General features: G+C 56.4%; 1 protein-coding gene across 4 annotated transcripts in view; it reads right to left on the bottom strand.

Annotated features, from left to right (window-relative positions):
• Nucleotides 1–8,078: 8,078 nt before the first annotated feature.
• The window catches only part of Kiaa1755 (KIAA1755 ortholog), a 36,520-nt gene continuing 26,731 nt past the window's right edge, over nt 8,079–17,867 (bottom strand). For all 4 annotated transcript variants that reach the window (XM_015480755.2, XM_048810961.1, XM_048810960.1 and 1 more), the window contains 5 exons: nt 16,939–17,087; nt 14,408–14,546; nt 13,120–13,242; nt 12,219–12,440; nt 8,079–9,029 (listed from right to left, as the gene is read on the bottom strand). In XM_015480755.2, the coding sequence (XP_015336241.1) occupies nt 8,328–9,029; nt 12,219–12,440; nt 13,120–13,242; nt 14,408–14,546; nt 16,939–17,087 (1,335 nt within the window). In that variant the 3' untranslated portion in view covers nt 8,079–8,327. The remainder of the gene's footprint in view (nt 9,030–12,218; nt 12,441–13,119; nt 13,243–14,407; nt 14,547–16,938; nt 17,088–17,867) is intronic.

Raw genomic sequence — 17,867 nt, 5'->3', positions numbered from 1 at the left:
AAATCAAATATCTTTTTTTAACAACATAAAATCAAATGTCCAGGCTATATGGACAATGACCAAACAGACTCCATTTTACCCTGAGATTCCATATCATGTAAGAAATGCTTCTCCCGTGGGAAAGCCCCACCTCTGTACCCATTAATAGTTACCTAGAATAGTATACTTGGCAACACAAAACAGCAATTCTGTATTTTTAAAAATTTTTATTTATTTATTCATTTTAGTTGCTGAAGGACCTTTATTTTTTATTTATATGTGGTGCTGAGAATAGAACCCAGTGCCTCACACATTCGAGGCAAACCATCTACCACTGAGCCACAACAATTCTTATACAATGTAAAATTGTTCTCTTTGGTTTCCATTTTTCTTGGGCAATGTGCCTTGTCAGAGATTGATTGTCTAGACATTAGTAGCCATTCTTTTATAGTGAACTAGGGTCATTTTGACCCCCCTCCCTTCTGCTTGCTTGCTGCTCTGCCAACCTGGAGAGTCCCGTGGGAAATACCAACGTACCCATTGCATTGTCTCGCTAACTGCTTCTGTACCTGCTTGCTTGCGGCTGCGTCAATTCGGATGTGGTTTTTGCCTTTAAATATCCTAAAATGCTCAGGCTTGGAGCTGTTCCTTGCAGAGACAGTTATGGGTCCTGTGGGGAGCAGTTAGCGGCCAGCTAAATAAAGACTCTTCAATTTGGACAAAACTGGGACTTGGTGTGTTTTCTGAGCGACCTGCCCCACAAACAGGGGGAGGTACCAGGGATTAAACTCAGGGGCACTCGACCACTGATGCACATCCCCAGCCCTATTTTGTAGGATCTCACTGAGTTGCTTGGTGTCTCGCTTTTGCTGAGGCTGGCTTTGAGCTTGTGATTTTCCTGCCTCAGCCTCCCAAGCTACTGGGATTACAGGCATGCACCACTGTGCTGGGCTAAAATAAAATATCTTGATTAAAAAATAGACAAAGAACTCAAGCAGACAATGTTCTAAAGAAGGTATAGAACTGGCCAACAAATACACGACACAATGTTCAACATCACTAATTGTTAAGGAAATGCAAATCAAAATCCCAGTGAGATACCACCTCTCACCTGCTTCCAACTTTTGACAATTATGAATAATTCTTCTGTAAATATGCATGTAGAAATTTTTAGGTGGACATCTATTTTCAATTCTCCTGGGTGTACACCCATGAGTAGAATTGCTGGGTCACATGGTAACTTGATGTATCACCCTTTGAAAAACTGCCAAACTATTTCCCCAAGTGGCTTTGCCATCTTGCGGTCCCACCAGCAGTGTGTGAGGGTTCCAGGTCTTCCACATCCTCACCAGGGGCTTGTTATTATTTAACTTTTCAGTTGTAGCCATCTCAGTGGCTGCAATACTATCTCATTGTAGATTTTTGTTTTGTTTTCTTCTATTTATTTGTGTGTGTGTGTGTGTGTGTGTGTGTGTTGCTGGGGATTGAACCTGGGGCCTTGCGCATGCTAGACAAGCGCTCTACCACTGGGAGTTACATCCCTGAGCCTTTTTATTTTTATTTTGAGGATATGCTAACTAAGTTGTCCAGGTTGACCTTGAACTTGTGACCCTCCTTCCTCAGCCTCTTATGTAGCTGGGATGACAGGCTTTGATTTGCATTTCCTCGAGGACTAATGACGGTAAGCAACTTTTCCCAGGCTGATTGGCTATTTGTGTATCTTCTTTGGAGAAATATTTATTTAAATCCTCTGGGATTTAAAGATTACTCTTGTTTAGCCGCGATACCTTTTTATGTATTCTTAATACAGAATAACATCTCCAATAGGCTCAGATCAGCAACTATTTTTGGAAGACTGCTCTCAGGCTCCTGGACTCTCACTTTGTGCCACACAATTTTGCAGACAGCCTGAAGTGTAACTCGGAGCTGTGAATTAGCCCTCGGAGGCCCCACGTGTCCCCTCCTGGCTCCCCTGGCATTCATCTCTTCAACAATCACCCACACCTCCACCCCATCTCCAGTTCTGCTTTGAGGGACTTGTCCTCAGAAAGACCTTGGGGTGGCGGAGGAGCTAAAGGGAGGCCAGTGCTGCTGGGAGTCAGGAAGCTCCAGACTGGGGTGGGGCCAACCCTGGGCAGGGCCCCACAGACGGGCTTTGAGGCGCACAGTGGGCTTCTTTTTTTTTTTTTTTTTTTAATGTGGAGGGCTAGGGGATGCTCTTGGGCAGTGTGAACAGGGACTGACATTTGCACAGACCCCTGTGGTTTCTGTGTGGGGAAGGGATGGAGGGGGATGCTTGTGGCTCCTGGAAGACCATCAAGGATACAGTAGAGCTGTCTGGGGAGACTGGATGCAGGCTGCAATGAGGACGGGGAAGATGGAGGGGGTGCAGCAGAAGATCAGAGAGACGTGGACGTGGTGTTGATCCTTTCAGAGTCAGAAAACGCAAAAGCCAAAACTTTTCTATCCTGGGTACCCGGCTGGATGCTCAAGGCACAGGGAGGGAGGTAGGTTGGGAGGGTGGATGTTGGGAGTTGCATTTTGGGAGACAGAAGCTTAGCTATCTCCCAATCGGTATTCTAAAGGAGGTGGGAGCTTGTGTGTGATTTACTTAAAGTAATAACCATTCTTTGTGGGGAAGCATCTGTTGCAGGCGAGAACAGGTGCAGGGGCCACGTGACTGATAAAAGATAAAGAAAGGAATGTATATTCAGAAAAAAAATTTTCCATAAAACACGAGCCCCATAGCCTCCTGATGACACCCGGGGTCTCTGGGCACAGGGTAATTAGCTGTCCAGTGGCCTGAGGTCAGAAGAACCAGAGCTCACACCCCTGCCTGTGGCTGGAACGTTCTTTCTCCTTGGCCGCCCTGGCTCCATTTTGAAAGGCTCTTTTCATGGTAATTTTTCCCTTTTATTTTCATAGTGAACTTGGGCGATGGGGAGGTTCAAGGACAGGCTGTGGGTTTTCTATCCCGGGTACCTGGCTGGATGCTCAAGGCACAGAGAGGGAGGTAGGCTGGGAGGGTGGATGGGGAGATCCCTGGGCACAACATCGCCAGATTGACGCCTTGGGCTGGTCAACCCACCCGCTGAGGAAATAAAAACAAACCATTTTCCCTGCCCTCTTCCATAGCCACCCAGCCCAGAATACTCCTGTGTCTGAAACACGGGTGCTCCCACATACCAAGCCCCTCTCCAGTGGATGCCAACAGAGTGTCAGCTGGACCCTGTCCACCTGGGGTTAGAGTGACGTCTACAGGTCGAGGGCTTCATCCTGTAAGACTGCTCCCGCTCAGGAGCCAGTCACGAGCCCTGGGTGGTGACCTGTGTTTCTGACCAACCGGCTGCAAATCAGGGTTCCCACCTCCTCCTCCTCCTTGGATTCAATTATTTGCTAGGACAGTTCAGAGAACTCGGGGAAATGCTAACAGGTACTGGGCTACTATCGGGGATACTGCAAAGGATACGGGCTAACAGGCAGATGGCAGAGACGAGTAGGGCAAGGTGTGTGAGGAGGACGCAGGGCTCCCAGGCCCTCTCCGGGAGCCCCGCCTGCCAGCATCTCCACAGGGTCGGCCATCAGAAGCTCCCCAAGGAAGCCGGGTCCTGCTTGATCTGTCACTGACCATCGATGATCAGCTCAACTGTCAGCCCCTGCCCCTGGGACTGGGGGCTTGGGGCTGAAAGTTCCCACCCTCTAATCATGCCTCAGTCTATCTGCCCCTATCCTGAAGCTGTCTAGGGTTCCCCAGCCACCAACCATCTCATTAGCATAAAGAAACCCATCTCACTCTGAGGATGTCAAGGGTTTTAGGAGCCCTGAGCCAGGCAGGAACCCGGGACAGAGACCAAATATAAACTTCTTACTCTATCACGATATCACACTCCCATTTCCTAGATGGGGCAAGTGAGGCCTGAGAAAGTTCACCTACCAAGAGTCCTCTACCAAGCCCCATGTGGCAGGGATGGGACCCCAGTCAGACACGTACTCTGAAGGGGTTCTTGGACTCCAGCCTCCCAGAGCTATTTTTCATCTGGGAGAGGGTGGGGTTTGGGGCCAGACGTGTTTGTCCTGGGCTGGAAGCCAGTTCACAGCCCCTGGAGAACAGAGCAGCTCTGTTTAATGAGGGCAGACTGTGCCTTGACCCCAGGAAGAGGTTTCCAGCCGCCAAGATAGCACGTGCAAAGGCCCAGGAGCCGGAGCAAGTTTGGTTGATCCAGGGGAGGCCCCTGGGCTGAAATCAGTGAGCANGCCTAGCTCAGAGGAGAGCTCAGCGCTGATCAGAAAGAGGTGTGGGCCTCAGGTTCCCCCTCTCAGCCCCTTTCCTGCCCGTGTGACCTCCGGCCACTCACACCTCCCTCCAGGCTCTAGTCTTCTCAGCTGTAAAGTGGGAATGACCCAGAGAAGGACTCCACGCCCCTCGGAGTGGAGGGAAACATCAAATGAGGGAACAGATGGGTAGAAAGGTACTTCATAAACTGTAGAGTGCCTAGACTTCTGTCTGGTTCATCCCACCTATGTCCCACGTCACGGCCCAGCAGACTTTCAAGCCTTTGCTCCTTCACAAGGCCACCCCCTCCCCTGGAAAGGAAAGTGGCCTGGGGTGGGGCTCAGGGGTCCAGATCTTACCACCCTGACCCAGCAGCTTCACAAACCCATCAGACAGAAGAGGAAAACCAAGGACCGCCATCTCCTCTGAGGCTGTTAAGCCTGGGTTCAAGGGAGGGCTCTCTGTTCCCAAGATGAGAGTGACCCCTAGCCATCTGAGACTTAGACCATGGCGGGGACTGACCACCAGGGACAGGCAGCAGATTCCTGGGGCCTGGAGGGTAGAAGTGGCCCTGAGATCCCTGGCTCCCAGGCTGCCCGCTACTTGCCGACCCCCCAGACTTGATAAAGGCTTCCCATCCCAGGGCATTTCAGGCATGTCTCCAGCAGACTTGGGGTCCCTCCTCTTCCCATCAGACGGGCTGTGAACTTTGCTGTAAAGTCCCCTGGGAGGACACTGTGGCCTCCGTTTCTGCAAAGCAGCCTCTCGGGAGCCGAGGTTCTGCTGACTCAGAGCTGCCTGGTCAATCCTGGGGGAATTTCCCATGGGTGGGGACCCTGTCTACTGTGTCCCCCAGTGAGAAGGTTTGAACCAAAGCTGATAAATTAGGCCCCTTTGACCTTGGAGAGACACTGGGGACTCAGGAAATGAACTCACGTGATTCAAGGAGGGAAACACTCCCTGGGAATCAGTAGAGGCCTTTAGTGGGGCCTCGGGAGAGACTTCCTCCTTGAGTTTCCAGGTAATGAAAGCAGAGGCTGTGGGGCTGGTGCCAAAGGGGAACACTAACACCCTCCAATGAGCAGGGGTTGTATCTGGGCATCTTTCTAAGGGAGTTCTGGATGCTAACTTGATCAAGTCTCCGAGGCCTTATTATGCTCATTTTACAGCCGAGGAAGCCAAGGCTCAGAGAGTGTCTTGGGATGGAAACCCTTGATCAAGTCTGAGGGGTTGGCAGGCAGGGGGCATCCTGGGAGCCAGGGATCTCAGGGCCACTTCTACCCTGTTGCTGGTGGCCCTAGGAGGTTGCTCCCTTTCCCTGGTGGTCAGTCCCCGCCATGATCTAAGTCTCAGATGGTTAAGGGTCACTCTCACCACCTGACCAAGGACACATAGCATGTGAGTGGTAGAGCCTCAGTGAGAAATTGGCCAGTCCAGAGCTCTGTCACTAACACTGTGCAACACTGCCTCATGTGCAACAGAAGGCCTGGACGCAAGTGCTGCCCAGAGGACTAAGCCCAGCCCTCCCAGGGCTCCTGGGAATGGGGGCATTGGCTAGGCATGGTAGGATGGCAGAGGAGGCAAATCCATGACCACTGAGACCCAGCAATCAGCCTGGGGGTGGTCCAGGGCTTCAGTGTCTTCAGCTCTGTCCCTCCCTGTGACATGGGCAAGACACCTCCAAGCCACTCTGAATCTCAGTTTCCCCCTCAGGAAATGGTGAAATGAGTACCAGCTTCACAGAACTGTTGCAAAACATTCCACAAGCCCTGGAAATCTTTTTAAAGAGCTTAGCATAAAGCTAGGGCTAGTATTATTATTATTCATTATTTTAAAACATTGTTACTCATTCACATTTCATTTCTGCATCCCATTCTCCCCCAGGAACTGCTGTGAGTAGAAAGGTTTTGGGGGGATAGTTCTTTTTGGAGATGGGGCGGGGGATGAACAAGGTGAACTTGAGGACCCCTGTAGCCCTCCTCAGCTCTAGCAGCAGCTGCGGTCTCTCAGAAGTCAGTTTCCATCCCTGCACCCCAGGTTCCCTTGCTCCCTGCCCGTGGTCCCCGCTGGCTGGATGCTGTTGCTATGGCAACGGTGTTTTAAGCATCTTGGACTCCCCCTCTGAGGCATCAGGCATGGATGGGCTAATCGAATGCCTCATGCATCCTCGGGCCATTCTGGATGCAACGTGAGGGAATGGGATGCAAGAATCAGAGCTGGCTGGGGGTGGGGGCTGGGCCTGAGTGCCCCCCCCAGCCCCCCTGCTACAGTTTAACTGAATACCCTAGCGTTTGTGTGTTCCAGCCCCCTCCCCAGTACAACCAGGTTGAGAGGAGGGACCTTTAAGAAGTGACCAGATTACAAGGGCTCTGTCCTCCTGGAGGGATTAGGGTCCAAGTGGCCTCCTTACAGCAGAGGGGTGAGTTCAGCCCCTTCCCTTACGCTGGTATGCTCTCACTGGGTGACGTCCTCTGCCATGGAGGGGGCCCCTCCGTCTTGGACCTCGCAGTCTCCAGAACGATAGCAAATAAACTTCTATTGTTTATGAATCTCCGTCCCGCGGTCCTCTCTGATAGCAGCACAGCACAGTCTAAGCTCCTCCACGCCTCACTGAGTGACCCGGGAGTCAGAGGGGCAGACTGCAGCCACCACTCCAGCCACCCCTGGCCCTGAGAGTCTGATTTTAGTTGCTGGGGGCGGTATCTCCTAGGAAACCGCCTTTTGATCACCTCCACTCACAGTTCTGAAGCAGGCAGGCTCCAGACCACACCTGGAGAATCTTGAGTCTAATAGAAGATTCCTGAAGCCACCTGGGGCCTTCTGTGTGTGATTCTCTTTGCTGAGAGCCCCCCTGCTCCAGGCTACCTCTCCCCACTTCCACAGTCTCACTGGGGGAGGATGTGTGCTCCCACCCTCTTCCTGGGGTCAGGAAAATCCAGTTAGGCTGCCAGAAGGCCATTCTGATAATGCACTCAACTCGGAGAGGAGGGGAACACCCTCTGCCTAGTGATGCTCAGAGGAGGCACTAGGGGGCGCTACTCTGGCCCTGGGAAGGCTGTGCCACCTGCCACAGGCTCTACCTTGGATCAGATAAACCTCTTCCCCTGACACCCCCACCTGGTGGCTGGGTGAGGATGGTGCTCCCTTCTCTCCCCCAACCACAACGCCCATTCACCCTGACCCCCTCCCACAGCACCTAATGCCACCAGGCAGGAGAGACTGTGCAGAAAGAGGCGTAAAGCAGGAGAAGGTGAGTCTGTGACTTGGTGGGACGGAGATCTATCTAGAGGACTGAAGCGAGTGTTCTCTCTGGAATGCAAGGACCGGGTTCTGGGGGGTTCCTTGAATTTGAGCAGGTGGCCCAGCCCCTCGGGGGAGCCAGGAGATGGAGTGGGAAAGAGCTCTTCCCTTGCGGCACAGCTGCTTGGGCACATGAAGCCAGCATGGCCTGCAGTCCACCCGTGCCAGTGCCTGGGAGTTGAGGGACACATACCCACCCCCTGTCCTCTAGGAGGTGGCTCTGGGGCAGGTTAGGTGTTCCACGCTGTCTTCCAGAGGTCCCCAGCAGCACTGAACTCTGGTAGCCCCCCTGGGGATTTGCTTGACTATACACCTTTGTGGGCCTCCCTATTCTCCCCCAGCGGTGCCTGGGATCACTCGCACACCCCAGTTCTTGTCTCAGGGAGACCCAGACAACAGGCCACTAGGGTTCTCCCCACAGGGAAGGCGTGTGCGGGTCCGTGATCTCCAGGTGGCCATCTGAGCTCCTACCCCTGAGGCCTTGGGAGGGTCTCCACCAACAGGGCCTTCCCGCTGACAGCAAGAGTCTGGGCCAATTGGTGCTTTATTGGGTCTGGACCGGGCTCCGGGGCTCGCTGTGCCGCACACGTGTTTGCACCAGGACTTCCTGGGTGCTGGGAGCAGGACCTCGTCCTCATCTTCCCGCTACAGGCAATGCGGGAAATCAGTGCTCCACCGCACATCTGGATGGGGTTCACCAGGGCTCCCCGCTCCTCCTCTCCACGGGCCTCCCCCGGCCACCCCCAGAGCTTGGTGATTGACAGGGGGCTCCCGGCTAGAGAGACGCCGGCGGGCTTGTCTGGGGTGAGTCCTCCAGGGATGTCTGTGAGTCTGTCCCCTCTGAGGAAAAGCTGCCTCCAGTGGGGCAGGGGACCCGGCTCTGCCTGGGGGACCGCTGCCAGGAGAAGAGGGTGGCCAGAAAACTCTCCGGCGCCGGCTCAGGGAGCTCGTGGGGGCCTTTGTCCTCGACGGCCTCTACAGTTCGGCCAGCCTCCTGGGGTGGAGGACCTGGCTGGGAACTTCTAGGCTGCTTCCCTCTGGTAACCCGAGGGGGCCAGGAGGACTTGGGCAAGTGCTGTACCCCCAGAGAGTCGTGTAGGGGCAGGTCCCCCCTCCCCTTGGAAGCGACTTCGCCATTCAGACCGGGGCCCTTGGTAGCTGTCCCTCTTAGCTCTGGGTGTGACAGGCAGGCAGCGGGAGCCCCTGGGCACAGGCAGGGGACCAGCGCCTTCTTCAGGAGGCCCTGGATCTCTTTGTGCCTTGCCTGGGCCTCTTCCCACGGGCCCTGGCCCAGGCCTGCCTGGCTCAGGGAGGCCACCTGCAGCCCCATGGCCGTGAGCCTCTCTGCCGAGAACTCGGATGCCAGTCGCTGTAGGTAGCGTTGGAGGCGGCGCTGGTCCGCAGGGCTGGCCCTCTGGGCCTTGCCCAGCCTGAGCTGGGTCACCAGGTCCTGACAGTCCATGTGGAACCAGGTCATCTGCGGGCAAGGGAGGGGTGGAGACCGCATGAGGACATGAGGGCGTGCTTCTCTGAGCCGGGGGCTCTAGGCTGAGTGTTGCTGGATTGGATTAATCAGTCCAGCGAATGCTAGGGCTTGCCCAGCTTGGAGGCCATTTTCCCCATGGACGATCACGACAATGGTTTCCCTTCCCCCTTTTCTCCCGAGCTATGCCCACTGCTACCTGGAAGCAGCCTCTAGTGCCCCTGGGTTCTTCAGACACCTTTTTTATTTTGGTACCAGTGATTGCTACTGGTGCTTAGCCACTGAGCTACGGCCCCAGCCCTTTAAATTTTTATGTATGTACTTGTTTATTTTTTGAGACAGGGTCTCACTAAGTTGCTTAGGGTCTAAGTTGCTGAGGCTGGCCTCGAACTTGCAATCCTCCTGCCTCAGCCTCCTGAGTCACTGGGATTACAGGCGTGCGCCACCAGCCACCCTCTAATAGACCTATGGGGCCAGCAGCACTGACTTCTCTTTAGGGCTCATTTTCTCCTGTAAAGTGGGAGCTGTGCCAGACAGCCATGAAGTCTTTTAAGAGCTGAAGATGTGGCTCCTCAGGGTGGATGGACTCCTGCAGGTGGTGCTGAGGGAGGAGTCTGGCTACTGTGTTTGAGTGCCGACTGTTTGCCAGGCTCTCTGGGTCTCTTGGAGGATCACACTGAATTGGACCAGCAACCCATTTTACAGAGAGGGAAACTGAGGCCCTCGAGCAGTGAAATGACTTGCCCTGAGTCTCAGAGCCAGCAGGGAGGAGCTGGGGTTCCACCTCCCATCCTCCTGCCTCCCAGAGCGTCCTCCAAGCAGCTCGCTGGGCAGAAACAGACTGACCGAGCCTGGGTGGATGGTCAGGCCCCAGGGGCCTCCCTCCAGCTGGGTGCCTGCCCCCCACGGTTCTTCTGCCTGTTGCAAAGGAGCCTCCGTCCCCAGCAGCTCATGAGGAACCTAATCTCTCTCTCCATTAACTCGGAACCGTCAGCGAGCCCCCGGGCTGCAGGGCCGGGAGGCGTTTCTACGCTGAGACCATCTTTCCCCAGATTAAGGGAACTTGTCTTCAGATAAATGGCTTCATTTTTGTGGCAGCCCATGGAGCTTATGGTCAGGAAAGGGCTGCATAAATCTCCCTTAGCGCCACCATCATGTTATTACCACTCAGTGCCAAAGATGCCCCACCTGGGGTCCAGCATGGCACCGGGCTGTCCCTGTCTGTCTGGGTCTCGACATTCCCAGCCAACCTGGACAGACATGGACAGGGATTCAGAGACCATCTTGCCTGATCCCTTGCTGCACAGATGAAAATTCAGACCAGAGAGGGGCAGCGCCTGGCCAAGAACACACAGTGAGAGTCGTCGGAGGCAGGACTCCAATTTTGGCCTGCCACCACCCGGGATACAGTTCCTAGCCTGCCACAAGCCGGTTTCTCAGTCTTCCCCAGTCCGCCCTCCTCTCTGGCCTTCTCACTCATCTGCCTCCGCCAGCCTTCCACACCAGTGGGCTGCTTGGACCTGGTCCCAAAGAGAGCTCACCGCCCAGGGGAGCTGTGAGTGGTGGTGAGCGAGTGGTGAGAAGCAGGATTGTTTCCACAGTGAGTCCTTGAGGACATAAAGCAGGTGGCAGGAGAGAAAGGTGTTTGGTTGTGGGATGTCAGGACAGGCCTCAGAAAGAAGCGCCCATGGGTGCTGAGAGAGGAAGAACCAAGAGGAGCCAAGTCCCAGGAAGAGGTTTCCAGCCGCCAAGATAGCACGTGCAAAGGCCCAGGAGCCGGAGCAAGTTTGGTTGATCCAGGGGAGGCCCCTGGGCTGAAATCAGTGAGCAAGGATAGAAGCTTCCAGATGCCGGTGGCATTTAGGGCACAACTCCTAATGATGATGACAATCATGGTGCTAATAATGGTTCCAGACCCGAGCAGTCCTGTGCAGGGGTTACTTAGGCTTAATCTCATTCTTTCAGTACCCAGCAAGGCGGGCACTAGGGCCAGAGGGTCTGGGTTTGAATCTCAGCTCTGCCCCTCTCCCAGCTGTGTGGCCCTGGGTGGGTTACTCCATCTGTCTGGTTCGTCATAGGTAAAATGGGTGTAATGCTAGTATTGGGTCCGTGTGACAATAAAACAAGATGTGAAACGACTAGTACAGAGCCTGACCCATACAGGCTACATAAGCATCAACCACCACTACTACCACCACCATCATCACCACCATCATCACCACCACCATCATCACCACCACCATCATCACCACCATCATCACTACCACCTCCATCATCATCACCACCATCATCACCACCATCATCACCACCACCTCCATCATCATCACCATCACCATCATCGTCAGGGCGTTGAGACTCAGGGCAGCCAGACTGCCATTGCAGTGACAAGGAACACATGTGTCCCTGACTCTGAGTCCCAGATTCTGCCTCTCCAGCCCCTGGGCAGCGAGGGAGGGGATCCCTTCTCTGCCCCTTGTCCTCTGCTGCCCCAAGGAGACAGAGGGGGGCCTGTCCTCCCGGCATGAGCTCACACTGCCCTCTGAGGCATCCTGTGTGCTGGCCGGGTCAGCCTGACTGCGAGGCGGAGGGGTCAGGCTCTTCCCACACTGTCCCTAGTGACAAGTCCGCTGACCAGGGGCCAGCCTTGTGGGTCCCTGTCCTAGCTCTCCCAGGCTGCTGCCTGCTGCCCGTAGGCCTTGGTCTCCTGCTCAGAAACATGAGAGGTTTGGCTACGTGGAGTTAGGAGGGTCCTCAAGTCAAACCCTGCTTGACACCGGGATTCCGGGTGGCCTTGGGCAGGTCACGTCCCTCTCTGGGCCTCGGTGTTCCTGTCTGTAAGATGGGTACAGCGTTGGCACCCCAGCTGGGGTGGGGACTAAGGGAGGTGTGGGAGGGGCTCACAGAGGGGTCTCCCAAGGACCTCGCCACCCCCTCCGCCATCGCCACGTCTGCCTGTGTCAGGGACTCCGATGCCACTGTCTCCTCTTCTTGGAGGAGGACACTGGGCATGTCAGCAGCTGTCCAAATCCCAGCTCCTCCTCTGCCCGGGGCTCTGTCCCCTTCCCAGGACGATGGGAGGGAATCATACCCAGAGCCTATTGCCAAGCCTAAGCCACCCTGTTCCGCCACCCGCCCAATCCCAAGGACAGGGGACACGGGCCTAGGCAGGGGCCACGGGCTCACCTTCTTGCAGAAGCGGTGCAGGTGAAGCAAGGTCTCGAGGTCCGTGCGCTGCCTCTCGGCCGCCATGTAGAAGTGGGTCAGCTTTGCCTGGAAGGCCCGCTGGGTGCGGGCAAAGGCCACCAGCTCTGGGGACTCTGTCCCTCCAGCCTCACCAGCTGCTCCGGCCGCCGCTCCCAGCTGGGCCGCCTGCTTGGACAGCTCCAGGCCTCGGCGGTACTGCGCCTGGGCAGGGAGACGGGATGTCCCCTGGGTTCCCACGTGGGGGCCTCCCCAGAAGCCAGTCGCCTCCCACTGCCCACAGCTGAGCCTGAGGCTGCTGAGCCTCGGTTTCCCATCGGTGGGGGGGGGCGATGGCACCCGTCCCGCAGGGCCTGGCTCCTGGGGCGGGACAGGAGGAGCAGGGAGGACGCTGGACAGCCCCAGGTCTTAGCTTTGGCAGTTCAGTTCACTTCCTTCTGGAAAGTTCTCTGACCTCACACCCGGGTCAGAAGTGCCCTCATGCCCTCAGTGTCCCCAGTTCTCCCTGTTGGCTCCCCTGCCTGTCTCCCAGCCCCATCCGTCCTCCACGGGCTTGAGAGCTCCCTGCTGGGACAGGCCCCGGGCTCAGCTTGTCAACGGCACAGCTTGTTGGCCCTGCTCTCTGAGGCCGACAGCAGGTCAGGGCAAGACCCCGGAATCTGTATCTTAAGACCCCCCTGGGATTCTAAGTATTCTTTGGGTGTGGTGGTCTGGGAGGGCCTCCCGGAGGAGTTGGCATCCAAGCTGACCCTTTGGGGGCTTGGATGTCACCTCTGTGAGTTTTCTTGCACTGTCCTGCCTCCACCTCTTGGCCCCACCAGGGCCACCCCCTCTAAGGCCCTATCCGCCCACGCCCGTCCTGCTCCGGGTTCTCCCAACGCACTGCAGCCTGAAGGAAGAAGTCCTCAAACTCCGCGTGGGCCCTCTCCACCGTCTGCAGGCCTCCGTCCTTAGGGGCAAGCGCTTGCAGGCACTGGCTGCCTTCCTGCTCCATCCAGTTGCTGACCTGGGGCAAGGACACAGGTTTGGACTTGAGGGGCTGCTAGGGAGACATCCCTCTGCCGGCTGCCTGGTTCCCTGGGAGGCCAAGGTCCTTCTGCACTGTCACCAGCCTGGTCTCAGCCCTCCTGATTCCGGGCAGGAGCCTGGGGGAGGCAGGGCATGAGGCCATGTTCTTCAAACATCTGAAGGGGACAGGACCCCCAAGCAGGGCCCTGGTGGGGAACTGGCCTGGCCAGCACCCTGCACATAGTAGGCCCTCAGTGTACACGGGGTGGGGATGACGTCACAGGGTGGCGAGTCTCGGCTTCGTCTAACCACTCACTGCTGCCCAGCCATAAAAGGGACAACCTCAGGGGTGATGAGCTCCTCGTCCCTGGGGGCCAGAAAAACGCTGGAGAAGCAGCCGCCAGGGGCAGGGGAGGGCCCACGGGCCGGCCATGAACTCCCTGGGCAAACGGAGCTCGTCACTGCCCGCTTCTGGCCTCAGCTGATCAATGGGAACGGGGTGGGCGTGGAGATTCAGAGGGGCCAAGGGTGCAGGGGGACTCTAGACCCCATGGGTGGAGGCTCCTTTCTTACTCTGGGGTGTCTTAAGAGCACATACTGACTCGCTCAGCCCCTGAAGCCCAGGGTGCCAGGCACTAATATCATCCCCAATTAAGAGGCGAGGACACAGAGGCCCCAATAGTGAGGTCATCCGTAGGCACCCGAGCCAGGCCATCTCTAGGGCAGTGGGCGCAGCCCCGGGCAGGAAGGGTGCGCTGGTTCTAGGCACCGGCAGCCAGACCAAGTGGTGCTGTGCAGGTTCCCAAGTCAGACCCGTGTGCGACGTGGCGGGTGGCGCACCCCCAGCCTCAGTGTCCTCGCCTGTGCAGTGGGGAGGCCCTAGCTGACCTGGGGCAAGGACATAGGTTTGGACGTCCTCATCATGGGCAAGAGATGAAGTTAGAAAGTGATGAGGTACACAGAGGCTCTTGGCACACAGTTGGTGCTCAATAAGTGCAGCTCTTGCCATTATGTCTTTACCCTTTAAGAACTTATTAATTGCCATGTCATGTACCTTGCCCAAGGGACACCAGTCCTTGCTTCAGCACTAAGCGTCTGGCTGGGGTCGGCCTGGGGAGGGCAGCCTGGCAGAGCCCAACCTCCCAGCCAGCCTCCCTTTTCACCTGGAGGATGGCGGCTTCCAGGTGGCCCAGGCGCACGCGGAGCTCCAGCCTCCCCAGGAGATGGTTGGAGGCGGTGACCAGGACGTGAAGCTGCTCATCCACAAGGCCGTACAGGGCAGCAGCCTCCGCCAGGTGGCTCCTGGGAGGCAGAGGAAGGTAAGAGAAGCCCACGTGCCCTCCCACCCCATCCTGTGCTCCTGCCCGGCACAGGCCTGCCCCCAGCTCTGTGGCCCTCCTTGGGCTCCCAGCTGCTGGCCCACCGTGTGGCCATAGGCAGGTCCCTGCGTCTCTTTGGGCCTCAGCCTTGGAACCTAAGAGCTTCAGTGGGATCAGGAGGACTGGGGGACACAGCAGGAAATGAAAAGGCCCTCCTTCTTCCGGAGGAAGCCAGCTGAACAGACCTGGGTTCGAATCCCAGCCTTTTGATGGGACCTCAGGCAAACTTCTCTACCTTCCAGTGCCTCTGTTTTCCCATCTGTAAAGTGGGAATAGTAACAGAACCCACTTCACAGTGTGGCTGTGAGGACTCAATGGTAGAAAGCCTGGGTTCTCCATGCCAGCTACACCCCAGAGCCTGCCCCAGGAGCTTTGAGAAATCTCAAAGCCCACGTTGTACCCTAAGCCAATGAAGTTGGTTTCTGGGTGAAGCCGGAACATGGGGTGCTTTCTAAAGCTCCTCGGGACCTCTAGAGAGCCACAGAGAGAACCATCCTCAGGCACATAAAGCTCGTGACAGGTATTGGCACCCATGATGTGCCCCGGCATGGGGCGCATGGGGTGCATGGGCAGCCCCGGCACCTTCACAGAGGGGATCACAGGGGTCCAGAGAGGGCAGGGACTCTCATGGCATCTGAACTGAAAACAGGCCAGGGCTGCTTCTGCAAGGACTTTTTAAACATGGCCGAAGACCTGAAAGGAGGGCGGGATGGGGTTCCCGGGCATGGCGACCCTGGATGTGGGAGGAATCTCAAATCCCAGCCGCTCCCCTCTGCCCTGGAGCATCTGTCCGTCTTTAGGAGGAAGGAGGAACACAGTAGAGCGCCTGCTTTGCAGGAGGGAGCTCTGCTTTGCGGGGCCCCACACCTGACTGCAGCCCCCCAGGTGGCCACCTTGCAGGCCGAGGGGTGACGGTGCTTAGGGGACTCTAAACGCCAACCCGGAGCCGCAGGAGGGAGGAGGCGGGGCTGCAGCGCCTCGCGCAGGGCCACAGCGCCCCCTGGTGGGGCTGCCCTCAGCCAGAGATCTGCAGAGACCGAAGGTGGACAGGAGGGCCCAGCTGCAGAGGTGTGGCAGGGGCATGCTGGGAAAGACAGCGCCAGCCCCACTGGGCATTGCGAGGGGCAGGGAGGTGTCCCTACACCTGGCGCCAGGACCGACTGCTGCCAGCGCTCCCATCTGCCTAAACATGCCCTGAGTCCGTGGAAGCCACTCAATGCCATGAGATTCTGAGACCAGGCTGTGTTCAAGTCCTGGCCCCACCACCTCCCAGCTGTCTGTCCTTGGGTTAGTTACTTAACCTCTCTGTGCCTCTGGCTCCTCGGCTGTCACAAAGATGTTACTGGGCTCTACCTCAGCAGTGGGAATTAAATGAGTTCATGTTCGTAATCCCTTAATGCTACCGAGGTGCTGGTTCAATAAACAAATTGTTCCTAAAAGCTTATGCAAACTTTTCACTTGACTTCAGCATATAAGTAGTTGTGTCCTAATGGAGAAAAACCTTCCAATTACTGAGCAATGTAATTACAGTTTGAATGTCCCTTCGCCTGGGACCAAAGTGTTTCAGATTCTTTTGAAACTTTCTATAATGTTTGCCTATACATTATGAGCTACCCTGGAGGAGGGGACCCGGGTCTAAACACGAAATTCACACCTTCCATGTCGCCGGAAGGCAATTTTATAAAACATTTTAAATAGTTTTGCCCATGAAACAAAGTTTCGTAATGTGGAATTTTCCACTTGTGCTCAAAATGCTTCAGATTTTGGAGCATTTTGGATTTATTTCTGTTGTTCAGATTAGGGAGGCCCCGTCTAAACTGGATGGACTTTTCCCCTCTCTGTAAACTGAAGAAAGCCGGTGCTTTCCTGGGGTGTCTGTCATTTATCCCAAGGCTCCCCCGAGACCCCTGACAGCCATGAGATTCTTGGGCCGTGTCGGGCAGCTGGCTGGGAGGGCAGGGCCCGTCCTGGCTTTGGGTCCCCAGGGGGCCATCTTTGGCTGCTAATTCACTTGGCTGAGCCTCGGTCACCATCCCCAGATGAGGCTGCTCTGGGCCTCACAGGGTTCTTGCCAGGAATAAATGAGATGGGCTTTGGAGGGGCTCAGCCCAATGTCTGGGCCAGAAAAGGACTTGGTCCATGGGGGTGAGCAGAAACAGGGAGGCGAGGTCCCCCTGAGGGCCACGGAGGAAAGGGGGCCCATGACTGGGCCTCCGGCCAAGCCAGACCCCTGGAAGGCCTGGTCCTGGGCTTCCATGGGCCCTGGCTCCTCTGAGTCCCAGGCTTGGGGAGGAGGAGGGCCTGGGCGTCTGTACCTGACATCAGGGTTGGAGTCCAGTCTGCTGGCCTCACGCTGCAGCCCGGCCAGGGTGGCTCCACCTTCCCGCTGCAGACCCAGCAGGCCCGGGTCCTTCAGCACCGCCTCCATCAGCTCCTTGGACTTGCTCAGGCACCTGGCAGCGTCCTGCCAGCAGAGGGAGGGGTCCTGAGGCTCCATCCCCACTCCCCCTCCACAGCCCCCGACCCCAGATCAAGCCTCACTTCCTTAGTGTGGCATCTGGGCTCCTCCACAAAGTCTCAGCCCCTCAAGCCACACCCCTCTCACCACCATGGCAACTCCCACCACCCTCCAAGCTCCGTCTCTCTTTGGGACACCCATTCCAGCCTCTGCTGGTCCCCCTACAGCCAGTTCCCCAGAGCAGTTACAAGGATGGGAAAGTGCAGATGGTCATCCCCTATCAAAACTCCTGGGTGACTCTCTGTCTGCTCAAGATGGAGTCCCAGCCCAGTGTGTGGGTCCAGCCTGTGCTGGACCTGCAAGATCCTCCAGAGCTTTTCTTCTCCTTCCCTTTGACTCACTCAGCTCCACAGTGACTCCAGCTTCCTGCACGCCCCAAACAGCACCCTGCCCCAGGGACTTTGCACCCGTTGGTTCTCTGCCTGGAGCAAGGTCTCCCTCCAAAGCAGACTCCTTGAATTTCAGGCCTCAACTCAAATGCACCTCTCAGAGAGGCCCTCCCTCCTCCGTCTGTTCTTGGTCTTCATGGTAGTTTGGCACACTTGGCAACTACTGGTCTATTTCTCTGCTTATATTTGGAATGACCACCTCTGCCCCGCAGCATGAGCCCCACCAGGGCAGAGGGGAGTCTGCTGGCCCCAGGCTGAGGCCCCAGTGTGCGACACATCACGGGAGCCCAGCAAACACTCATAGAGTGAATGAACAAGACAGGGACCATGACGCCCT

The sequence above is a fragment of the Marmota marmota genome, unplaced genomic scaffold (genome assembly GCF_001458135.2).
Source record: "Marmota marmota marmota unplaced genomic scaffold, marMar, whole genome shotgun sequence".
Taxonomy (NCBI): Eukaryota; Metazoa; Chordata; class Mammalia; order Rodentia; family Sciuridae; genus Marmota; species Marmota marmota.
This window is presented reverse-complemented; position numbering and strand designations above follow the sequence as displayed.